The sequence below is a fragment of the Scomber scombrus genome, chromosome 19 (genome assembly GCF_963691925.1).
Source record: "Scomber scombrus chromosome 19, fScoSco1.1, whole genome shotgun sequence".
NCBI lineage: Eukaryota > Metazoa > Chordata > Actinopteri > Scombriformes > Scombridae > Scomber > Scomber scombrus.
The window spans coordinates 15,069,669-15,094,798 of NC_084988.1; the positions used below are offsets into that span (position 1 = coordinate 15,069,669).

At 40.9% G+C, this 25,130-nt stretch overlaps 2 protein-coding genes across 4 annotated transcripts in view; one reads left to right on the forward strand and one right to left on the reverse strand.

The window, feature by feature from the left end:
* LOC134000550 (inositol-tetrakisphosphate 1-kinase-like) overlaps positions 1–25,130 on the reverse strand; it is a 100,535-nt gene that overhangs the window by 59,909 nt on the left and 15,496 nt on the right. The gene's annotated exons all lie outside the window — the stretch shown is intronic.
* LOC134000897 (protein unc-79 homolog) overlaps positions 5,431–25,130 on the forward strand; it is a 33,984-nt gene continuing 14,284 nt past the window's right edge. For 2 of the 3 annotated variants that reach the window (XM_062440404.1, XM_062440405.1), the window contains exons 1-23: positions 5,431–5,520; positions 7,031–7,151; positions 10,448–10,761; positions 11,519–11,689; positions 11,949–12,044; positions 12,157–12,212; positions 12,556–12,685; positions 12,808–12,872; positions 13,746–13,834; positions 14,214–14,254; positions 14,716–14,744; positions 16,042–16,271; positions 16,513–16,684; positions 16,838–17,068; positions 17,827–18,017; positions 19,183–19,306; positions 21,404–21,544; positions 22,063–22,278; positions 22,631–22,858; positions 23,191–23,332; positions 23,986–24,065; positions 24,158–24,306; positions 24,441–24,598. In XM_062440404.1, the coding sequence (XP_062296388.1) occupies positions 5,499–5,520; positions 7,031–7,151; positions 10,448–10,761; positions 11,519–11,689; positions 11,949–12,044; positions 12,157–12,212; positions 12,556–12,685; positions 12,808–12,872; positions 13,746–13,834; positions 14,214–14,254; positions 14,716–14,744; positions 16,042–16,271; positions 16,513–16,684; positions 16,838–17,068; positions 17,827–18,017; positions 19,183–19,306; positions 21,404–21,544; positions 22,063–22,278; positions 22,631–22,858; positions 23,191–23,332; positions 23,986–24,065; positions 24,158–24,306; positions 24,441–24,598 (3,196 nt within the window). In that variant the 5' untranslated portion in view covers positions 5,431–5,498. Of the gene's footprint in view, positions 5,521–7,030; positions 7,152–10,447; positions 10,762–11,518; positions 11,690–11,948; positions 12,045–12,156; positions 12,213–12,555; positions 12,686–12,807; positions 12,873–13,745; positions 13,835–14,213; positions 14,255–14,715; positions 14,745–16,041; positions 16,272–16,512; positions 16,685–16,837; positions 17,069–17,826; positions 18,018–19,182; positions 19,307–21,403; positions 21,545–22,062; positions 22,279–22,630; positions 22,859–23,190; positions 23,333–23,985; positions 24,066–24,157; positions 24,307–24,440; positions 24,599–25,130 lie in introns of those variants that run through there. The other variant, XM_062440406.1, reaches the window with a different exon arrangement.

Consider the following 25,130-nt stretch of genomic DNA (forward strand, 5'->3'; position numbering starts at 1 on the left):
ATTTGTATCTACGGAGGTTGTGCAGAAAATATATGTCTGATAAAAGCCTCATGTTCTGTACATGACCTTCAAATTTATTAAATAAAGAGCTGCTGTAAAGTCCTAGAATCCTGGAAATACCCGTCAAAATCAGCGAATATAAGAATGCCCTGCGCTTGAATCGCGCCTTTAGTTTGGAAGTGAGATCACCCAACTTCCGTTATTTTGGCTCACTTGACGCATTTGCCAACTCCGAACGCAGACTGGTCCAGAGGCCCGTCTGTACATCTGTACTGCAAGCAGGCTGAGCAAAAACACATTTGGGAGCGCTCTCTAGTGGCTTGTTTCGTTCAGTGAGGATGTGGCAGGATATTTTAGAAACCTCATGCACCTTTGCGTTTAAATTTGGATGAGAATGATTGTAATTAATTTTGTGAAATAAATATTTAGTCGGAGGTTATAAGGCAGTGAACTATTATCATGTTGAGTTAAATGTTTAATAAAAAACTCTCATTTAGCCCATCATTCTCCGTTTACACCATTTTTAAATAGTTAATAGTTAATAGTTTTATCTTGTTTTGTGTGGGTGGTCAGTTTACGTGCGATTATAATACCATGAATGTATACCATTAAAATATAGCCTATGTAAAAATCTATAGGTGCCCAAAGCAGTATTTGCATGCATATTCACCCTAAATTACCTTGTGCTTTATATTTTTTAATGTAGTGTAGTGTAGTAGTTCTTTTTTTTTTTTTTATTCATATGAAGTTCATTAGGCCACTGTAACAGATATTTCATCAGTAAGGCCTTTATGGTTCAGAGATTTTTCGCTCAGCTTGTTGAAGTTCTTTTGGCTTCCTGTTGGGGGCGACACAATACATCAAATGTATAGGCCAAATCACCTTTGCAGTCACCCACACATTTAATAGACAGTAAAGTCGTGGACTACAAGGTCATTTTTCAGTTTGTCCATACACTCACTATGATGTGATGTATTTATGGAATACAGACACAAAAACTAAAATCTAAGTGATAACATGATAAAGTGAAAAGACATTTCTAACAAGGTCTCAAGATGTTAAAAAAACAAAAGAAACACAAAGAAATACAAGACATTCAGCATTAAATAAAATAATAAAATCCTGAAATCCAAAAAACACACCACTACAAGTGAAATAAAAAATAATAACGCCCACATCAAAATACAAGGATTATTCGATAGCTGAGGTAAAAATGTAATTAAAGATTTCATAATAAACCTGTGACCATATTCCATAAATAAGCACTAACCTGACTTCTATAAGCTCCTTTCATTATGAATAATAGCAGAAGGCTATTCCACAATATGGCATTGGTGTAGTAGTTCTGGTAGTCCAGTACTTGTGGCTACATTATTTATTCGAGGGATTTAACATGACCGCACGCTGGCCCTGGTGTTATAGTTATGCTGAGTATGTACCATTGTCATCTGTGAGCACAAGTATTGAGGAGCATACCAATTGAAAATATGCATATGATGCTGCTTCTGCTGTTCTCCTCTGAGCTGTACAGGCAGCAGTCCTCCTGAATTTGGCACTAGTTTGAGGGGATGCATTAAATTAATAATATTATAATAATATATTATTTTGCATCACCTGCAGTTTGTTCCTGAATGTAGTTGTCAAACCACTGTAACGAGCAGAAAAGACAGTATCAAAATGACACTGTATCGCTAAGAGAGACAATTCCTGAATTTTATTAAAAGTCCTTGAAATGGCAAAGAATACATATCTTTAAGGTTTATTTATGTCACAGACCGCCTATTCAGGCAAAGTAAATGAAAATTGAGTGAGCAATTCAGAGAATTAAAGGATTGCAGTTCATATGGCATTGTGTTTGTGGAGATAATAGAATGATGATAAACTTTTAAAGCTTTTTTTTTTTTTGTCCGTGCAAGTGATCGGATTTGGACATAAACAGTTTTTTTCCTCTCATGAATGCATTGCATCTTTCATATTCTGACACATGCTCGGCTGTCATTCTGTGTTATCATTTCCCCCAAGAGCCTACAGTCATACCCAATATAATTAGTTTAAAGTCTTCCTTTTGAACTTTTGGCGATTAAAGCCATAATTGTCCACAACATTATAAACATCTTTCTTAATGAACAACCTAGAATCAGCAGTTGTGGCAGAATTTGCCTGCTTATTTCTCATAAAACAAATGATAAATGATGCATGTGTTAACTACTTGGTGTACATCACTTGTAGATTTAATAAGACAAAGTTTTGTAGAAATGTTGGCTCAAGTGACTGTTGTCAACTACCCAATCATAAACAGATTTTTTTGTCCTGACGATGTACGTGCACTCATGTATGTTTGCATGAGTATCTCTGGCCCTTGGAAGTGACTCCTCCCAAGAACAGAGATGGGAATTAGATGAAAGTTGTGGCTATCTGTTAGTATCTCACAGGATGTGAGGAATAATTTCCAGAGAAACATTTCCCTTCAGTTGTGAAGACTGACTGTGTGAGTTGAGCCAAGCTGAAGGATGTACTCTGTTCTTAGGAAACCCTCACTGACCAAGTCCATGTTGCGGAAAGCCATTCAGCAAGATCAGAGGTCAACCATCTGCAGAAAGCCACCTATGGAAAAGATCGGGCCAGTGGTAGGAATGATTATCTTTGTTAGTAGTTGAGAAGTTTAATAGACAGACATTGTGGTGTATGAAAATTTAGGACTACAGCAGCAGGGTCTCGGTTTTTACCTGCACTAACTACAATTAATCCAAATTTAAAGACAATGCTGGCACACAAAGTCAGTCTTGAAAAGTCAGATCTGTGATACTTCACTTTATTGCTTCTAATGCGAGGTATTCAAGTGGACTGTGTTCCCCGGCTTGCAGAGTGGGAGAGATGTTTTATTAATTTCTTATCCATAAGTCAGTGGCAGGCTCTGGTCTTCGTAAAAGGGATCCTATGATGGAACTGCAACATAGCGGCTTGTGTTTATGCCACTATAAATCTGCTGATCTGTCCTCAGGGACATACACAGGGGCTTTTACAAAGCCTGGCTCGGGTTTGGAATACTGTAGGGCCTCGGGACAAAGGGAATATAATATATGGTAGAAAGATATAAATGGGGGCTGCTGCTTTATCACCTGATGAGTCACTGAGATCAGGACCCTTGGTTGTGGACACAGGTGTTCAATCTCCCCCATTCAACCTGTAGCTGATGACAGGATAACTGCAGTGCACTTATGCTTTAATACAGCCCTTTAGTGCCACTATTATTTCATCTAGATGTATAATTGTATGACAAGAAACATAAATGCTTATTAATCAACCATTTATATTAATATTCTCATTGACTCTCTTACAGCTATCAACCTTTGCCATGTGTGTGTTTGCTGTGACTATACTGGCTCCGGCTGGATGGATCCTGCATCATATCCCAGAATACCGGCAGAGATCACCTCCAAAACCCTGACTGATCTGCGTTCAGAAAGACATCTATGCAAATTATAAATGTGTGTGTGTAGCTCTATCCAATGCTGAACATTTTATGATTATGATATTATAGAAATATGAATAAACAGCCTCTTTGTGTAAACCTGTGATATCTGCTGTGTCATGTTTTATTTCTAATCTAAAACAAGCAAATATTTAAAAAGGGTCATCTTCATACATTCCCTATGATGAAAATGATGACTGTAAAGTTTGGAAAATGCTCAGTAAGAATGTACGTGTACACTTTTTTTTAAATGAATAGCATATAGTAAAAAGCACAGGGGTCATTTCAGGTGCAGACTACAGGGGACTACATGATACTGCTCCTCAACTGGACATGAGATGGAAATACTCCAACAGTTCTTGGCTCCAACCACAATGGAAAGAGTCTGCTGGTCTGTCAGTGCTTCAGAACCTGAAGTCTGTTTATATTTTAGTTGTATTCTGCTCTTGGGAGAAGATACAGTATTTTATTAGAACAATAATTAATTTAAGCACAGACTTAAAGAATGGTGTAAAATGTTTATTACACTTAATAAGCATACAAATAATATACTTAAATAATGCTTAATGTGATGATTTCATGCCAGATGTATCATGAATTCCTGTTGCTCATCATTATCAAGTGATAGTCACTATGGTTTTAAGTGGTTACCAGATCAAAAGCCAGTTAATGAATGTTACTTCACAGTAACTTCATACATTAATTGATAGTTTTGACACCCACAGTTAATGTTACATGTACACAACTTGATCATGTATTATACATTCATCTAGTTTTACTAGCTTGTAAACATGGCACAAAGGCCATTAAGTCATGCAGCACCATGATGATGTTTGCATTTGACTACCAGTTTGATAAAAGAAGAACTGAGCTTCATACTGACTGATCAAGTGCATGGGTATAAAATACCATTCAATATAACTAGAATTCAGCTAATTTGGTAGCATGTCAATTTTCATAGGCTAAATATGATGAATGCAAACAAAAGAGGTAAACAGATCAGATTAAAGTGAAGTTAAAAGACATTTACAGTCAATTAAAACAAGGTCTGAAATAATGCACATGTATGAAGTAACTGTGAATTAACTTCAATTAATTAACTTAATTAACTGTAAACCTACATTACCCATGCATTGCTTAAGCACAAGTTTTACCCTTATTATAAACCAAATATTTATAAAGATTTTCATTACTTTCTCTTTATCAAATAACTAAATAATTGAAAGCCAAATTATAGAATTGTGTCCATGTCTTTTATCAAAATGAGGAAGTGAAAGTGTATTTATTTAGCACTATTCACACAGTGGAAGTGATTTACATACAAAACATACAGATTAATTACTAATAAAGTGCAGAAAATATTGCATATCACAAAGAAAGATAAATGATATGACATGTCATGCTTATGTTTATGAGAATGTGACAACCATCTGTTGCAAGTTTAGCCTTTTAAATTGCAACAAACACACACACACACACACACACACACACACACACACACACACACACACACACACACACACACACACACACACACACACACACACACACTCACACACACAACACCAAGGAATATTTAGGCAAATACACTCAGGTCACACTAGAGTATTTCCCTCCTATAATCAGCACAAACAGGACTGATAGGGTTGTGGGAATTCTTGAATGACAATTTGTCAAAGCCGGATCAGTCCATTTGGAAAGGTATGTTGTGGCAGATGCATATCAACATTCCCCATCCGCCGTTAAAAGAATAACAATTCTTCAAATTTAAAACAGACTCGCACAATGGGTCCCCGTTTTAATTCAGCTAAAAGCTCAGGAAAAACCACCGCACCACCGCTAAAAAAAACCCAAAAACCCACAGTGTACAAATCCATCGAGCAGAGTGGTACAATCAAGCTGAGCCTGGGCTGCAAGGGGGGTATATTCACTTTTTCACGACTGAGGGAAACACAACGCCGGGGAGGAACAAAACCACTAAAACAATTGACAGTCTGGGTTTTATGTTTCCCCAAGTGTCTACGAAATGTCTACGAAGGCAGAGCAGTGTAAGTACGCCCGTGTATGTGTGTTTTTCTGTCTTGTCATGAGGGGTGGGTTGGTGTTTTTTGGGGGGTTTTTTAAATGGAAAACTGGAGACGTGATTTTTTCTTGTTTGAACCAAGAAACCGAATGAGGGGAGCTGTCCTTGGTGATGAAACCGCGGTTGCTCAGGCAGGTTGCAACACGTCCTCCCACTGCAGAGGATGGCTGGAGGGCTCAGGGAGCCTCAGTAACTGCCCGCGTTTCCCGTGTTACAGGAAAATCATTTCATGGCTGTACCTTATTATCAGCATACTAATATATGTTGTTTGATTGACGTGGCTGGATAAGGTGCGTGCGGGGAGGGAAAAAAAGCGAGGTGTAGCCTAGAGTATACTGCTGGTCTCAAGGTCGACCTGGAAGATTCTTTACTGAGCAATATGGTGGCATTAGATTGATCAATAATGTGGTTTGATCATCATGTGCTCGAGACACTGAGGGCTATTGTTGATTTCCTCCTCATCCCCTCCGATTGCTTTTTGAACAGGTGGAAAAACAGCCTCCTCCACAGCACTGAATGATCCCTGCATACTTTTATCCACCTATTTGTAGCTTTAAATATATGAAAGACGTAAAATGTGGATTCAAACTTGATGTTTGGGGCTTCCATGTCAATATGTGGAAGATTAGATCGCACTAACATGCTCAGAAAAAAAGATGAAGCCTGCTAATGTGATTACACCTCTACTGCAACATATTGGCAGCTGTCATCTTTCTGTGTGTTCACATTCATTTGGGTGTTAGGGTATCAAAAGCTGTGCAAATATAATAATTTGCCAATCAAGATGTTTATATGTATGTATTACGGCACAGGCTATGACCACAATAACATGCTCAGAGCCTGCAGTTATTATTTTTATTTTGGGGGTTTGTCATTTACAGGTCAGGGGGGTAGCTAAACACTGCTGCCCAAAGTCATAGAAAACAGGTCAGCAATGACACACTGCAACTTATTTTAACTCCCATTTAACCAGGCAAAAAATAGTAATGATGCATTTGTGACTAACTAACCAACAGACCTGAGGGAGTAGTATAACATTGCAGCCAGGGCTCACTCACTGCTCTTCAATTGCACTTGTTAAAGGAGGAGTAAGCCCTTCCCCCCGACCAGATTTTCCCAGCTTCACTTGGGACTTGAACCGGCAACCTTATGTACACAAGCTTGTTTCTGTAAGCAATAGGTTACTGGCTCCTCCAGGGCTTCCTGTGACCTCACTGCTATACCAAAAAGGTCGCCTGGTGAAGGCCAGAGAGCCATGGGAACACAGCCTCTTTGTTTAACTTGATAATTGGAGCATCCATGCTACATGCTGTCTAGTGTCTCACTTGGGACCAAAATACAGCAGCTACATACTGTGTAGCTTCATGCATGTTCAACCGTTTGCTTCATCTCTGTGCTCAGATTTACTTTTTTTTTATGGTAGTCATCGCTAGTTGTTGATCTGCTTTGTTTACTCTGCTCTTTATTTTGTCCAGTTGCCTCTAAGATACGATACTTGCAAGAGTATCACAACCGTGTGCAACACAATATTTATCCTGTGCCCTCCGGAACAGACATTGCAAACACACTGAAATACTTTTCTCAAACCCTGCTCAGGTAAGTACCCTGCTCAACAGCCAACAGGTGAAATAACAGACCGTAGAATGTTTGATATTTAGCTTTTCCTTCATGATCAGATGAGATTAGTTACAGCAGGTTGTTCTGAAACACTTTCTGACCATTAAATTGCTAATATGAATTGAAGTGAAAGAATAATGTAAGGAAGTTAGCGAAGTAGCCAAATCCATCCTCTGCTCTGAAAGCACGATAGCTGTTTGAATGTGAATATTCAGCAGAAGACAGAGACTGGTGCAGGTTTTCTATGGAGTTATGGTGTTTTGTTAAAACAGCAGCAGAGATAGATGGCTCAGTGTTGTTTATTGATTCAGTGGCCGGCTGCTAGATGACCGCTTCCCTAGGGCAGCCTGTTGTGTCCTTCCCAGAGGGGCCGGCGGAGGGCAGCTCCTTAGTTGCAGGGTCAGCCTGCTCCCCTGGGTGCTGTGAAAGCCTGAGGAAAGAACAGCATGTTATTTCCTCCTCCAACACAGGTCAAGTAGGCAGCCATTTTGGACACATCTAATTTCACTATGTGTCATTTCTCCCCCCCTCTTTTTTTGCAGCTGGAGCTTATTTCCATATCAAAATACATTGCAGTGTTAGGAAATTTCTATATGTGATTGGTTTAGTGTTACTGCCCGCTGGCTTCATAGAAAATAGTTTTGCTGCCCTGATTTATTAGCTAATTTGTGAAAATGGTGGGATTACTGGAAGCTGAACTTGTATGCTCCTCTTTTATCATTATTATCAGCTTACGGTACAATCTATTTGAGACTGCCGTCGGCCTCAATTCTACAGTTTATGCCTCAGCCCCATAAGGATTATTCCTCTGCTGAGTGAGTGTTTTGTATACTTCATACTTTGCTGAGGGGCTGTCCAGCACCAGCAGCCACTGTGCTGTTTTAAACATGGCCCCTCAAATATCTATGGCACACATGGAGCATGACAGGGGCTGCAACTGTGAGAATCAGTGTTAACTCAAGTGAGGATTCTGCCTCTGAGGGGCAGTGTCATCTGAGTGTGAAAGGACTCACTCTCGATAATGCCACAGCTAGCAGTTGCTTGATATTTTCCCCGAAGCACAGTCTCTTGCCCACAAATCCTACCTCTCCGCAATTAGAGGGGTCTGGTTTCCTCAGCAGGGGACTCCAGGATTATCCATGCACCTGTGCCCTTCGAAGCCTGGGGTGAAGAAAGAGAGGAAATAGAAGATGTAAAAGAGAAGAGAGAGTCAGAAAGTGGGAGCAGAGAGCCTTAAAAAGGAAAAGGGAAGTAAAGCAGGTGTGTTCCTGGAAAGAAGAACTGACATGGCTAGGGGATCTGGTTGCTGATTCATATACCAATTTTAGGTTCAGCACATGTCAGGTGCAGAACAGAAAATAAAGAGGGGTTAAAATTTTCTATTCACTGATAATTATATATGCCTCCATAAAGATGAGTCAAACTGAGCTCCCTGCATCAGTGAGCCACGCTGACTTCCTGCCAAACTGTATCACTCATAAGAACGACTGCAGGCAGTAGAAATCATATCTAGGGCTGTGTAGCCATATTATTTTAGAAGTAGCACAGTTTTAGTAATTAGCATACCTGAGAAAGTCTACTTGTGCTTTGAATTACTGCTACACACATATGATAATGTATTGACAGTGCAGGGTTTGACAGTCAATGTATGTCATGTGTCTGTACCAGTGCATTTCTACATGTGTTTTATGTGTCGTATATGTGTGTAACTTTTCGTGTCGTTTGTTTGTATGTATGTGTGCACATAATGTGTGTGTCTTTGTGTGTATATGTTTAATGTATGCGTGTGAGCGTGTCTGTTTGTGTTTATGTTCATTGTTCAAATCAATGATGTTTTCTATATGAGACATGGGCAGTGAAAAAGTCATACTCTGAGATACAGTCTGTTGTTGTGTGTCAAGTTTATGCAGCTGCACTAACGCAGCTTGATGAATGAATCTTACACTGACTAAAATCTTGCAGAGTATAACTTTGAGGGGATATGTCAGGAAAATGTTACATTCTGCTGTTGACAGTAAACTTTTAAGCTATAGGCTTAACATTATGCATTTATTGTTATGTTAAAAAAAATCTAATTGAAATCCCCTTTCTCACTTGCTGTGTAACTCCAAATGCTGTGACTCAACTTCTTGAGTGACCTATGAAAAAGAAAAGAAAAAAAAGACAATACATCAGCATTTATAATCTGGGCGCTCATGATAAATCCCAATCATTTGCTTGATAGAACAGCTTAGCTCTTCAATAATGTGCAGTAAAAGAGCAATGCTCTCTGGCCCCCTCCCCCCCCCTCCTCCACCCTAGATGCTCCACACTCAACCCAACTAGTTTTTTGCTTCCCCCCCCTCTCTCTTGAAAATTGAATATGTCCACCTCCTTCCCCAGGGGACAACAAACACAATTGTCCATCCTGCATTAGTTCACAAACATAATGCTACCGGTCATCCCCCCCGATACAACCTATTCCTTTGTCATTATAGTTTTTCTCCTCTACCGTAGATTAGTTGTTACATTTATTTTAGAAACCTGAATCCATATGCCTGTTGGATCTCATTATTTCTCCTGATGATACTGGTACAGTATCATAACGTATGCATACGGACATTATTTCTCTGGTGCAATAAACATGTGCTGTGACCTAGGAGCACTTGATCTAACCTCACACACATGTTTATTACTGGCTGAAGCATGTTTCAAAAGTGTCACCTCTGTATTTTCCCGAACCAATTTGGTGTCACTCCCATCCTTGACAGCCCCACTAAAGACAAGGAAATTTCTTATTTTCTTTTTAAAATTCCACGGCTCATTGGCCTTTTTTTTGCATGGTAGCCTCTGACCTTGCTGATTGGAAGACGGCAGCCATCGAGGGACAGTCATTTGCACTGTCCCTTTTTGGAGAAGTATGGGGTTGCCACTGAAAACATGCCATTTTTTATATTTTTGCTCCTTGTCACCAGATACGCATGAGATGCAGTGATCATTGCAGTTTGTGCTCATGTTTTTTTTGTTTTCCAAGTTACACAAATCAAGATGAATTGAATTAAAGTCACTCTGAACAGATAAAGCAGGGAAAAATTGCCCGTGCCTTCAGTGATACAGTCAAATAGTGAGACACTGCATCCTATGTGGGGTTTATCTGGGTTTGTTTTTTTCTATTTACGCTGTCTCTGTAGTGCCATTTCAATGTAATGTGCTGTTTTTTTGTGTCTTTGTTGTCTCTTTTTTTCCCTTGTTCCCCTCCCCTACCCTCCCTCCCCTCCCCTCCCGCCCCGGAGCAGCATTCTGTCCCGCACAGGCAGGAAGGAGAACCAGGAAGCTTCCAATTTGGCCGTGCCCATGACCATGTGTCTTTTTCCTGTGCCATTCCCACTCACCCCATCTCTAAGACCACAAGTCAGTTCCATCAACCCTACAGTTACTCGCTCCCTCCTTTACAGCGTTCTGCGCGATGCCCCGTCAGACCGCGGGGGGCAGGGGCAGCAGAGTCGGGACGCTCAGCTCTCAGAGTACCCCTCTCTGGACTATCAGGGCCTCTATGTGACCCTCGTGACCCTGCTTGACCTGGTGCCCCTGCTGCAGCACGGTCAGCATGGTGAGTCAAGGCCCAGTGCACCACTGTTTGTCATCATCATCCCCGAGCCGTCTGGCCTGCATGAAGCTACTGCTGCTTTTTTGGCCTCTTTTGTAACGGGAGGAGAGAAGTCCTGCTGAGGATCTTGAGGGATGCATGGGGGTGATTGGGAGCACGCTGGATCCTGTCAACTTAATCGTTCATAAGCTATTGGATACACCAGCCATAGGCCTTCTCTTCTGTGCATCATACTTGATTGCATGTTTGTTATGTAAAGTGGGAAAAATGTTTTACTGATGTTGTCATGTGCAAATATATAAACTAAATGGAAACCACATGTAGGAAAATGTAATGTTTTACTGTTTTAATGCATCTACAATATATCTAAGAATGACTTATTTCCACACTGTTTTTCACGGGCCCAAGGCTGCATCACAGTCAGTGCTCTTATTTTTCATGAATATTTTACCACTGTTAAAAAAAAAAAGTTCAAAAGCATGAAAACCCATCTCCTTGACCAGAATGGTCTCCTCTTCCTGAGGGCAAATTTCACTTCAGTGGCTTATAAAGAAAGCTCACTGCCCTCAACAGAAGCTCATCTTCCAAATGTTCTCTTTTTTTACACTGTTATACTGTTAAATTACTAAAATTTCACAGAGGTTTGACATTTGTGGCTGCATACAGTATGTGAATACTGTATGTGCAGTTCACTGAATGAGTGTCTGTGTATCTCTCTTTGTCTTTTTTTCTTTTTTTTTCCTTTTCCCTTTCTCATCAGATCTGGGACAGTCCATATTTTACACAACAACTTGCCTCCTGCCCTTTCTCAGTGATGATATTCTCAGCACTTTGCCCTATACTATGATCTCCACTTTAGCTACATTTCCCCCTTTCCTCCACAAAGACATCATTGAGTACCTGAGCACCTCTTTCCTCCCCATGGCTATATGTAAGTATAACCTATCAATGTGTAATTAAGACAACATATTCCCTTCATGTAATAGTGAAACTCAACCTATGTGGTGGGATAATTAGTGATAACTTTCGAAAATTAAACAAAATGCTCTTAGATCGCAGCTTCTAGGCACTGAAGCTTTGAAAACCACCCCAACATACTCTGAATGACAGAAACAAATGCTACAAACTTGGCCAGCACGTGAAAGTGATCTCTCACGTTGTTTCTCTTCCTTTTCCTTGCTCATTTGTAGTGGGATCCACTCGGAGGGAGGGGGGAGTCCCAGCCTATGTCAATCTGTCTGCCTCTTCTATGCTCATGATTGCAATGCAGTACACCTCAAATCCAGGTAAATCATCAATCATGATGGCTGCTTTTGGAGCATGCATGCAAATATGACAAACACTGACATGTTGTGCAGTAATGGTACTCTGCTCAACAATATCTCTTCTTCTTTCCAGTATATCACTGTCAGTTGTTGGAATGTCTCATGAAGCACAAACAGGAAGTGTGGAAGGTATTATCCCTCAAAGTACATAATGCAGATATAAGAGTTTCATTCCAAATGTAAATGTTGTTAAAACTGTTCAGAACATTGTGTTACTCACCTAAATCCTTTAAACTGACAGTTAGTCATTAGGAAATGCGCTTAATTGCTTTCTTGCTTAGAGTTTTATGATGAGAATGATACCTCTCTCTTATGTCTCTATGTGCTAAATATGAAGCTATAGCAAGTAGACTGTTAGCTTAGCTTAACTAAAAGACTCTATTGCCTTCCATTCATTATTTTGCGTGTGTCTTTGAATATCATTGCACACTTGAAACAGTTTTGTTTATGTTGATGTTTATACTGTGTGCAGGACCTTCTTTATGTCATATCCTATGGACCATCCCAAGTAAAGCCACCAGCTGTGCAGATGCTGTTCCATTACTGGCCCAATCTGAAGCCACCAGGAGCCATCAGTGAATACAGAGGGCTGCAGTACACAGGTCAGATTCTCCTGCCACAGCTGCTGCTTTTTCTGTCCTTGAACCGACTAAAGGTCTAACCTATTCAACATTTTTATTCTTTCTTCATCCCTTACTGCCACTCCTCTCTCTCTCTCCTGCAGCCTGGAACCCAATCCATTGTCAACACATCGAGTGCCATAATGCCATCAATAAACCTGCTGTCAAGGTGACCTAAGCCTTAGAAAATATGCCTTAAACATTAACTCTTATATTACTGGTATATCTTTTGGTTGTTGGATGCACAATAACAATCACTGAATGTCTGCAATGTTTTGTTACTGTAAGAGGATAGATTAGCAGTGCACTCTGCGCCTCTAGAGAACTATATGTGGGAAGTATGGGTTATGTGCCAGATTGTTCAACCGTGCGTGTCGGCGTGTTTGCTTTTGTGAGCCCCACGGTAAATAAATCAGCGTACTCTCGGGCAGCTGTGCGGGTAGGGTAATGATATCAGCTTCTTTACACCAGTCTCTGCTGCTCCTCTGCTTTATCTGCTATGCCTGCCTTTACTCAACTGTGCTCAAAACTGACAAATAGAGTACGAACAGGGGCACGGACAGGAGCCGGATTTCAATTACCAGGAGAACGGAGGAGGTACATGGTTGAGGAAGCGGGGGCTTAATTGGAAGCGGTGACCCCACCTAGCCCCTGAGGACAGGGTGGCATCAAGTGAGCACAGTAAATTACAGTGCACCATCTGAACATTGAGGCCATGAGCACTGGGATTTAGCGCAAGGCCATGCACAGGTTGCAAGAGTGCAGAGTGTAGCATATGCAGGCAGCCATCCACACAGAGGCTTGGAGAGCCAGGTATAGGTGTCACATGATTTCTTGGGCAAGGCCATGATAAACTACCACTATCTACCACCTACTGTGTAAGAGGGACAAATGAAAAATGCTAGCAGCAGTAACTGTAGTGTGTGGTAGTGCATTCAAAATGAGCAGAAAAATGCATGAAAATAAAACATCAAAATATTAATATGTTCACCTTTGAAATACAACATCCATATTTTGACACTACCTGTTTTACTTTTTGCAGATGTGTATAGATCCCACACTTTCTGTTGCCCTGGGAGACAAACCCCCGCCTCTTTATATATGCGAAGAGTGCAGCCAACGAATAGCAGGGTACGCCATCGGTTTAACCTCTTTTCTCCATCCCTCTTTCCTCCCCCTACTTCAATAAGACGCCATTCCAAACATACATCACCTACTGCCTGCTTCATTATTCCTCTCTCTAACTCAGGGGAAATACATCGCCATGGTTACATAATTCCCTTGCGCCAATAATGAGATCATCATCACAAAACCATGCAGCCACTTGTTTCTCTTTTCTCCAGCATGTACCATATTATAATTGCATGGCTCTGCAGTTTTGTACTTTCTTCAATATTGAGGGAAGATATTTTGTGCTCCAGCTCTGTTAGGGAGTGTATACTGCTTGTGCTCAAGGGAGAGCGTTGCCTATAAATCAATTATTGTTTATACATTTCTTTAACCTTTTCAGAGATCATGCTGAATGGCTTGTTGATGTACTCCTGCCCCAAGGTGAGTGTTCCAAACAAAAAGGGTGTTTGACTCATCCTCCTCACAGACTACACTATACAATTTTTGGTGCAGAAAAATTATGCCGAGTTTTGTATAGCTTCAGAGATATGTTTCTATACTATAGCAATAATCATAAGAGACCAGCTCTTACCATGGCTATGAACTTAAACCTCAGTCATCTGAGGACATATTTTAAAGAACTATTTTCCCACAAGGGTACATAAACGTTATCTCCTACTTTCCAAACTTGTTGGTGCTCTTAAATTAAGAAGTTAGGTTTTAGGTAGTGTGTTAATTCTATAAAACTGAAATATGCATATTGTTGTTTATCTGAGTTGTATTTCATGTATAAAAGCTACTTTATATTGTATACAACTTTTTTCTTATTATTTTGCAATGAAAAAAATTTACAAATATTACGTGTCTAGAAATTTAATGATTTTGTTAATTTGTCTTTGCAGCTGAAATATCTGCAATTTGTCAAAAGAAGGTAAGATAATTACACTGTTACATGCACATTATTGTCGTTTTCTACGGTCTCATTTGTACATATTCATTGTAATATATACCACTGCAACATTTTATCATATTGTACCTGGTCAAACGGACGTTTGTCCATATTTAGAATAATTTACCTTTGCAGACACTGTCAATACTAATTAACTTTGCTACTTTTCAGAATAATGAAATCCTGCCTTAAGATGCGGGAACCAAATAAAACAGTGCACGTTTAAATGGTTTTATTACTGAACAAAGAAATGAATTCAGCTTGTTAACTTTGTGGACAATATTTCATCCAATCCATTTTTACCTGTGATCCATAGCAAGGGCATCTGTTTATGAACCTGAAATGTTTTCTCTATTGAGGAGTCAATGCACGCTATGCTCAGTAAAGGCCAAATCATTTTAAACGAAGCTGCTGCTTGTTCACCTTTGTTGAATGCACTGCTGAGGGCGCAAGTGCACCCTGATGGTTTCCAGGGCGACACTGGAAAAAGGACTGTGAGATCATCTCAGGTATTCCCGTCAGGGTGAGCAACTGCCCCGCGTTGTCGGGGGAAACAGCTGGCCTCCATCCTTGTTTGTCCGGGAGATATAATCCATAACAGCCTTTCCTGAGCGGGCTTTGTCCCACTCATCGCAGAAAGCCCTTTAAACTCCCACCTGGATTTACACCAGTGTTTTCATTATTAACTGACACATTACTCTTCATCTGTGGAGTCATTGTGTGCCTTTTAAGATTAATGAGTTACCATGGCACTTCCTTATGAATATACCTCAATTCCCAAGTGAGAATATATTGCAAACAATAACATCGTCAGTAATATTAACATCAGGGTATTGACAGTGTTGAGAACAGGGTAGGTAAATGAGAGAGCTGACTGTCAGAGGACAGATATGTTAATTTAATAGGGAGCACTGCATCCCTCTAATGGCACAAGATTAGTGGCTGATCAGATTAGGATGGTTCCTCTAGTGCCATCCTTTTTATTTTTAGAAACCTGAGACACTGTGGGGACACATAAAGACTTTTTCTATCCCTGCAAATGTGGAGTGATCAACATTTTAAACAAATGCTTATTTTAGAGGCAGATTTTAGATGGAGAGTAGTTATATGTTTTTTGGCCTTGAAATATGTCTATTTTAAGAGGCTTGTCATAAGGCCTTATTAGCTGTGATTGTAGCATGTTTTTATTTTGTTGCCTACTGCCCAGAATAGAATCTCTCCTCCTCCTCCTGCTCTTCCTCCTCCTCCTCTTTCTTTCCCTTGTTCCTTGGCTTCGTAGAACTGTAGCTCTCACGTTAGGAGGGCTGTGGTCACCTGCTTCTCGGCTGGCTGCTGTGGGCGCCATGGCAACCGGCCTGTCCGCTACTGCAAGCGTTGCCATGTCAACCACCACAGCAGTGAGGTGGGGGCTGCGGCGGAGACCCATCTGTACCAGACCTCGCCCCCTCCCATCAACACCCGGGAGTGTGGAGCAGAGGAGCTAGTTTGCACTGTGGAAGCTGTCATAAGGTACATTCACAGTGTTTACATTGACTTATCACTGCCACTGTCACAGAGCATATGTGTGCACAATTTGACATGAATATATAGGCAACAATATGGCATGAAATTAGATTAAAATGTATATGTGGTGTCAGGTTATATTCTGTTTTTATTTTTATTTTCCTCCCCTGCTCTTTTTATGTCCATATGCTTCTCTTATGTCTTGTCTCTGCCTCGTATCCCTCTTGTCATCTCCATATCCATCCAGCCTTCTCAAGGAGGCAGAAATTCATGCAGAACAGCGTGAGTTTGAGCTGAACAGGCGTCGTCAGATGGGCCTGTCTGCCTCCCACCACTCTCTGGACAACATCGAGTTTGACAACAAGGAGGACGACCAGCACGACCAGCGCCTTCTCAGTCAGTTTGGCATCTGGTTCCTGGTGTGTAATCACAGGCTGTTGCTGTGTCTGTCAATAACTGAGAGGCATGAGATAGGGATGTTTACAGTACATGGCCTCTTATCATTACTCTGTTGAATTCACGATAACCTGACTGATTACTTTGATTCCCTAACCTTCTACCTACTTCTGCAGGTAAGCCTGTGTACCCCCAATGAGAACACACCCACAGAGAGTCTGGCACGGCTGGTCAGCATGGTGTTCCAGTGGTTTCACTCCACCGCCTACATGATGGATGACGAGGTTGGAAGCCTGGTGGAGAAGCTGAAGCCTCAGTTTGTCACCAAGTGGCTAAAAACAGTGTGTGACGTGCGCTTTGACGTCATGGTTATGTGTCTGCTGCCTAAACCTGTGGAATTTGCCAGGGTAAGGTTAAAACCCACGTCAAGTATTGTGCGTAAAATCAACAGTGAAACCCCTTAATATCAAAATGAAAACTCTACAAAGATCTCTACAAAGGGATCAAAATTAATTACAAATATAATACACAAAATATTTCAAGGTAGCTATTTATCTACTTGCTAGTAGCAATTTAGCTGACGCACCTTTGGCAGTCTGTGTGGACATGTCTCTGTCAGCTTTGCACACATTTTTCCCATTCTTCTTTGAAAAACAACTTTGTCAGTTTACATGGATTATCATGTATAAACAGAATTTTTCAAGTCCATCCACAAATTCCCCATTTGATATTTATGACTAATTTAGATCACCTTTTAGAGATCTTTTCTTACTTTGACATTAAAGTGTCTTTAAAGTGCCACATTTAAATACCATTTGATTAAATGTTGTAAGACAATAAAATATGAAAAGTTCATGCTTAGGGAATTATAGGGGATGCACAGGGTGTTGATAGTAGATGTGGAGAGCATTAGCAAAAAGGTTATGAGACAGAAAAAGCAACGAACATGAACATTATTACTCCAATTATTCAGTCGACAAATATCCCAACTCTTGTTTATCTGAGTTATTCATATTAACTTATGAAGCTATGAAGAAATTGAACAGTTATGAATGAAGAATGACATGAAACCACAATGTTGCTGAATACTGAGGTTTATTACATTTATTCAGGGCAGGTCACCATCTGCACTAAGCTAAGCCATTTTGTACACACTTTTCCCCAGGTGGGAGGTTACTGGGACAAGTCATGCAGCACAGTGACCCAGCTGAAGGAGGGCTTGAACCGGATCCTGTGCCTCATACCTTACAACGTCATTAGTCAACCACTGTGGGAGTGCTTTATGCCTGAGTGGCTAGAATCCATCCGCACCGAGGTGCCTGACCACCAGCTCAAAGAGTTCAGAGAAGTGCTTAGGTACATTCAGTCCACCTCCTTAAAGTGTTGTTGTTATTCCTGTAATAAAGACATTTGCTACCACATGTACATAAGTAATAAAATGTTCTTATACGTTACTTATACCTAAGCTTAATGTGATATAGGGTTACTATACATAATTAACAAAAAAAGGAATTGATCCATTCTTGTCTACCGCGTTTTTCAGTAAAAAGCTACACAGATTTTTACTATGGCCTTAAAGAAATTATGTAACATTTTTAGAAACACATGAGGTGATTAGCATAGCTTAGCATAAAGACTGGAAGCAGGTGGAGACAACTAGCCTAGCTCTGGCTTAGTTATAGTTAAAGAATTTGCCCGACAGCACCTCTAAAGGTCACTAAATAACATGTTGTATCTTGTGTGTTTAATTTGTACACAAACACAAATGTGAAAATGACGGTTGATAATGATAGTTGTTTTGAGGGAGTCTTCCTGGAGTCTTGTTGTACTAGCAGCCAGTGGAGACTGCAGTAGGTTTAAGTCACTGCATCCAGCTGTTGTCATCTAATAAATAGGTATGCATATAACTCCCTTAAAACCACAACTTATCATGTTTACATGTGTGTGTGTGTGTGTGTGTGTGTGTGTGTGTGTGTGTGTGTGTGTGTGTGTGTGGATTAAACAAACAAGCTACAAGGTTTGGTATCAATGGACATATTAGAGAACGCAAGGCTAGCTGTTTCCCACTGCCTGTGTGCTAAGTTAAGCTAAGCTAATAGCCTCCTTGCTCCAGCTATTAGTTAATAGTGGTACTGATCTTTTCATCTAACTCTTGGTAAGAAAGCAAACAAGCGTCTTTCCCTAAAAGGCAAACTATACCTTTAACCATACATGCAATGACAATAAAGGCATTCATTCATTCACCTAATCTTAATCAGCCAGTCACCGTCAATTAAAGGCCACTTCTGTTAAAAAAAAAGAAACACTTGCATCACAGAGTTGCCGTTATTTTCATTTCAAAAGTCTAGCTCTATGCTGTCATTGCCATGTTACTATTGTTATTGTGAGGGGTGTTCACCCATTCTGGAAAATGTATGCATAAGTGAAACCAACAATTGAATCAGTATCCAAAGTTGACTCTTGGCTGTCTGCATAAATACATATACATTAAGATACTATTTTCTCTGCTTTCTCCCTACAGCAAGATGTTTGATATTGAGCTGTGTCCCCTTCCCTTCTCTATGGAAGAAATGTTTGGCTTCATCAGCTGCAGATTCTCTGGCTACCCAGCGTCTGTGCAAGAGCAGGCTCTGTTGTGGTTGCATGTAAGCACAGACACACATGCACAGTCACATACACATAGTCCTGTGTCCTGTTTCCAGCTCCATATCCTGTGGTTCTGTCCACAGCGCGTGTGAATTGAACAGGTTGTCATGGAGTGTGACAGTCTGGGCATGGGCCCTGCTGAATATGGATCTGGGTCACAGAATGAGACGGAGAGAGATAGGAGGGATTTTGACTTTCATCCCATATGCACTCACAGCTTGCTGCCCTGTATACATGGATCAATTTCAAGTTTTCTGTCACAACTGTGATCAAAAGATTGCATTAATTTAGCCAGAGTAAATAGGTCACATTCAAATCAGACAGAGAAGTGGTGCCCAGTTTGACTCTGCACATCTTTGTCTGCATGGTGTACCTCAGTCATATCCTGGAGGTAACGAGTTTATATTAAAGTGTCAGGTCATCCAAATCACAAAAAAACATATTTCCCACTTTCATGAGGGGTGTATACCCATACATGCAGTTTTCTTTGATTTGTCCAGGACACCCATTTCGCTGCCAACCCAATGCAACAAATGTAAATACATTTTTAGGGCCCGAGCGGCGACTGCAAGTCGCCTGGCGAAAGCCCTATTGAAATTGTAATGTTTATTATTATTATTATTATTATTATTATTATTATTATTATTATTATTATTCTTCCGACATTTCGTGCCCCAATTTCGCCCCTTTCCCAAATGCGAAAATGCTTATACTTTTGCACGGGTGTCCGGCCTCATCCGAAATTCGATATTTTTGGGTGGTCGCACATGGTCGACGCAGAATGGCGGAATAGCGCCCCCTACAAAGTCCAAAAATGCCCATAGGGAATTTTGCTAACTTTGTCCTATGCTCACAAAATTCGGTACACATATGTATTATATCCACATATGCAAAAAAGCCTCTTGACCTCATGACCTCAACCCAACAGGAAGTCGGCCATTTTGGTTTTGATTTTTCCCGCCTAAAATTAACTCCTCCCACAGCGTTCTCCCGATCAAGTTCAAATTAGGTACGCAACATCTCCAGACCTAGCTGAGCTTAAGTTGTGCTCTGCGCATCCGTAAGTCAAAGGGCGTGTCTGCCAGGGCTCAACTAACTTTGGCGTGCTCGCCATGTACATACGAGTGGCTCTCACGCCCACATACTTCATCCAATCAGCTTCAAACTTGCTGGACATGATGATGGCTCCGCCCTGAACGTCCCGATATATTAACTTCCCACGTAACTCATAGCGCCCCCCGGTGGTAATAGGAAGTTAACTAAGATTCATTAAAATTACATATTTTGCCCCATCAACTTCATTCAGAACCAGTTGGTGAAGCTACATTATGAAGACTGTGAAGCTACGAGTAATGGCGTCCGTGTGGCGACACCATCAATTCCTCGCCATGAAAATACGTTTGGCTTTTTGATGGCTTTATTGAACTCGTATCATCATGAAAATTGGTACACAGGTCCAGGGTGCCGACCTCAACATCTCCATTCGCTCATAGGCGATCTCACTCGTGTCGTCCCCTAGTGGAAACAGGAAGTGCCATATTTTACATCATCATTGTGCGATTTCCACAAAACTTCACATGTGTAATCACTGTCCCACCCTGAATGCAACCGCTTGTGTTTTGTTACACTCTACTGCCCCCTGGTGGATGAACCATCAACCTCTCATAACTCCTTCATGCTTTGTCCAATTCACTTCAAACTTCACATGACTGATGACTGGCCGCCCTGAACACACCAGACCACACCAGACCATATGTGTAACTACCTGTGACTGTCCCCTACTGGATGAACGAAACATTGCATTTTTGGCCTCCTTCCAGGTTTTTTCTCACTTTCTGCTTCACGCCACAGCCCCGCCATGCCTCAGGCCCCGCGGTGGCATGGGTGAGCGAGGGCCCGCCATCGCCGCTTGCGGCTTTAATTTTTTATGGTGCTCAAAGCATAGAAAAATGACATGTTAAAAAATAAGTAAAGTAATTTTTTTTTAATTCTTAAAGTTTTCTTCACCTTCATTGTATTAGGTGGTAAATGTAGGTAAGTAGAAAAAGAGTTTTTGAGTTTTTGTGATTATTTGGTGGGTGTCTTGTTGATCCTAGGTGCTTTCAGAGCTGGACATTGTAGTGCCTCTTCAGCTGCTGATTGGGATGTTCTCAGATGGCGTGAACTCTCTGAAGGAGTTGGCCAATCAGAGGAAGGCACGCGTCTCAGATTTAACTGGCAACACTGGGGCTCGCAGGGTGAGGGAGACTGAATATGTAAAAATATTTACATCTTCTTTATTTTCTCTTGTCTTTTTGTCATTTCAGCAAAATCCAGGGCATATAGTAAATTGAAAAAACAATAGGGGGCAGGACTCCTCTGGAGTCGCTTAGATTTCATTATAGCAATACCTGACTTTTGGGAGCTGAATTCAATTTGCGGATATTTTTTATTGCTGTTTGGCACCTTTATAAGGTGGAGGTACAATACAAATGTTTTCTCTGCTTAGTCGCTATATTCTTCCATTCATTGGGAAAATACTGTATGTTGCTATGGTAACTGCCAAAGTCTAAATATAGCTCCCTTATAGGGCTTAATTGAAAATGACTGTGATGTAGATTTATCACTGAAATTTATATCCAAGCAACTGTGCACTCATGTGTGATGATAACTGGGTATCAGGGCAACAGTGAAGATTAAAAGGCTGTCAAAGCATAAATGCTTTGAGCTTGAAGTAAGGCATATATATTTTACTTAATGTGGTTTTTGCTCGTAGGTGAGTGTGGTGTCAGATCCAGGACGTCGCGGGCAGCACAACACCCTCAGTCCATTTCCCAGCCCCTTCAGGAGCCCTTTCCGCAGCCCTTTGCGCTGCAGTCCATTTAAAAACCTTGGTCACGCCGCCGGCCACTGCGCCCTGGACCTGGACTGTGATGACGATGACATGAACCTCGGCTGCTTTATCCTCATGTTTGACCTCATATTAAAGCAGGTGACCAAACCTTCCTGATGAAAATGTCTGGTGCTCTGTGGTGATCATATTTCTACAATATTCATTTAGGAACGCTATTTGTATGAGAGTAACACCATATATAACTTCACAAAATTGATCGAAATATATCAATGCAAACCCTGTCCCACTGTACCACCAAACATATGCCAAGGTGTACACTGAAGTGTTACACTATATAATAGTTACAAGACAATTATTGTTGCTCATTCTTAGAGAGAAAAGTGGCACAATACAATGACAACAATGCACACCAGTGGGACCTCGGGATTTGTGCATCGTGCTCCACTTTCTGTTCCCGTGTTTTTACGGTTGTCCTCACCCTCTGTCCCAGATGGAGCTCCAGGATGACGGTGTGATGCTGGGTCTAGACAGTAGCCTGGGGAAGGATATCGTGGGCATCATCAACAACGTCTTCCAGGCCCCATGGGGGGGCTCACACACCTGCCAGAAGGATGAGAAGGCCCTGGAGTGCAGCCTGTGCCAATCCAGCATCCTGTGCTACCAGCTGGGCTGTGAGCTCCTGGAGAGGTTGACCCCCCGGGAAGAGATACGCCTGGTGGTGAGACACACAGCGTGCATTATTTCACTCTAAATATAAATGAACCCTATGCAGTAGGCATTTATGATTTTGAAACTAATGTCAGGTAACCAAAAGTCCCAAAAAGGTCTAAAAAGTACCAAAAACACTATTGCATGCTGGATTGAGCTAACCTTGTTGTGGAGGACATGAAGCTTAAAGCATGTTCATAAACATTTCGAGCTCTTTCTTTCTTTGTAAGTAATACTAAACTTACTTAGAAATGATGCTTAAGTAATACCATACTCATCTTAATTATTGATGATGTGAAAATACAAAGGGGAAATTCTGACAATGATTGATTTTCTTTGCAGGAACCCACAGACAGTTTGGAGGAAACTTTACTCTTTCCACAGACAGATTTTTCCTTTGGGACGGAGAATGGAAGTGAGGAAGGAGACAACCCGAGTGGCATACACATTGACAACCCCAGCAACCACTCTCCTGATAACGCACGTAAGTATCAGTTCTGCACACCATGTGGGCGAAATACAATTTTTACATAGCAATGATTAAATGTGTCAGTCAAAACTAATAATTTCATTGTGTTGTTAACTCAAAATACTGAAAAAGTCTCTGAATATGTGACAGGGATCAAGGGAAAGCACAACTTGAATAAAAATGAGGAAACTCCCTCACACTGTCTCGCTTAATGTATTAGTTTGTGACATTTTTATGTTTATTAATGTTTTAATTTTATTCAAATTAGCTGCCAGAAGAATACCAATAACCTTTAAAGGAAAACATAATATTTGCCAAACTAACTGAGCGCTGGTTCTATCCTTATATTTAAAGGAATAGTTTGACATTTTGTGAATCATGCTTAATTGCACCCTTATGTTTGTATGTTAAATATGCAGCTGAATATGGCTCTATGTAGCCAGTAACTGGCTAGCTTAGATTGTCTTTGGACAGAGTCTGGTTAGCTGTTTCTCCCAGTTCCCAGTATTAATGCTGATATTCAACATATAAAAGAGTGGAATCAATTTCATCGATTATTATTACTTAAACACTCAATCAATCAATATATTTCATACTAGTCATTCAACCATGTCTGCTCTGCTGCAGTGCGTGTAACCTGATAGTAAAACAGTTTTCCTTCATTCCAGCCATGAAGAATAACTCTGATAAGAAGTTCTCCTACCAGCAGCTCCCTGTGTCTTTGAAGCTTATATACACCATTCTGCAGGTACTTGTTCTAAATAAATGAATATTAAAACTGAAGTACAGATCAGCCTGATTTATGAGTGTCCATGAGTCACACATCTCCTCTTTATTCAGGAAATGTCCAAGTTTGAGGAGCCTGACATCTTGTTCAACATGCTCAACTGTCTGAAGATCCTGTGTCTCCATGGAGAGTGTTTATACCTTGCCCGTAAGGATCATCCCCAGTTTCTGGCCTACGTCCAGGAGAAGATGCTCATCCCAAGGTGTGTGCTGGTAGCCTCTCTTCTGAAAGACACATTAAAGGGTATCATTCTGACAGAAATATCAGTTTGCAGCTGTTACTTTAGCCAGGTCCTTGACGGCTATTTGAGCATGTATCTAATTTGGTGTGTTTCAGTCTGTGGTCCATGTTGAAGTCAGAGTTTTGCCAGCTGGCCTCCCTGGCTGTGCCTCAGCTACTCCACGCCCTCTCTCTGTCCCACGGGGCGGACATCTTCTGGAACCTCATCAACACAAACTTTAACAGCAAAGACTGGAAAATACGATTCGAAGCAGGTGAGAGATCTGACATTATATACTGTAGGCTATATTGCATGTCTCATATCTGCAACTGCCTCTCAAAGATGATTATATATTGTATAAAGCCTTACGTACAGGTATAAACGCAGCTTTAAGCTCTTAATGATGTGAATGAACCTTCCTCAATGACAGTTATTATTATTGGTTCTGATGATATGTTTTGTGAGCATTGTGGCTGCGGCTGTATGAATGAAATGTTACAGGAAGACCTCCAGTCTGTTTATATAATATGCTTCCTAAACCCCTGCCTGCCCACATCTCCCCTTTGTGTTGTCATGGTAACCATGTGGCTCAAACAGGCGGCAAAGAGGAATTGTGGGATTAATAAGGGTTTTCTCGCCTTGTGATTGGCAGAGAGGAGCTGTATGACCTTGAGACAGAGGCAGAGGACAGGTCCTCTGACTCAGTGCATGAATATAGAGGAACAAAAGAGCAATTCAGTTGACTGTAGCCCTAAATATACGTATTTCATAGAATGTGTGAACGTTATTGTTGTGTATATACACTT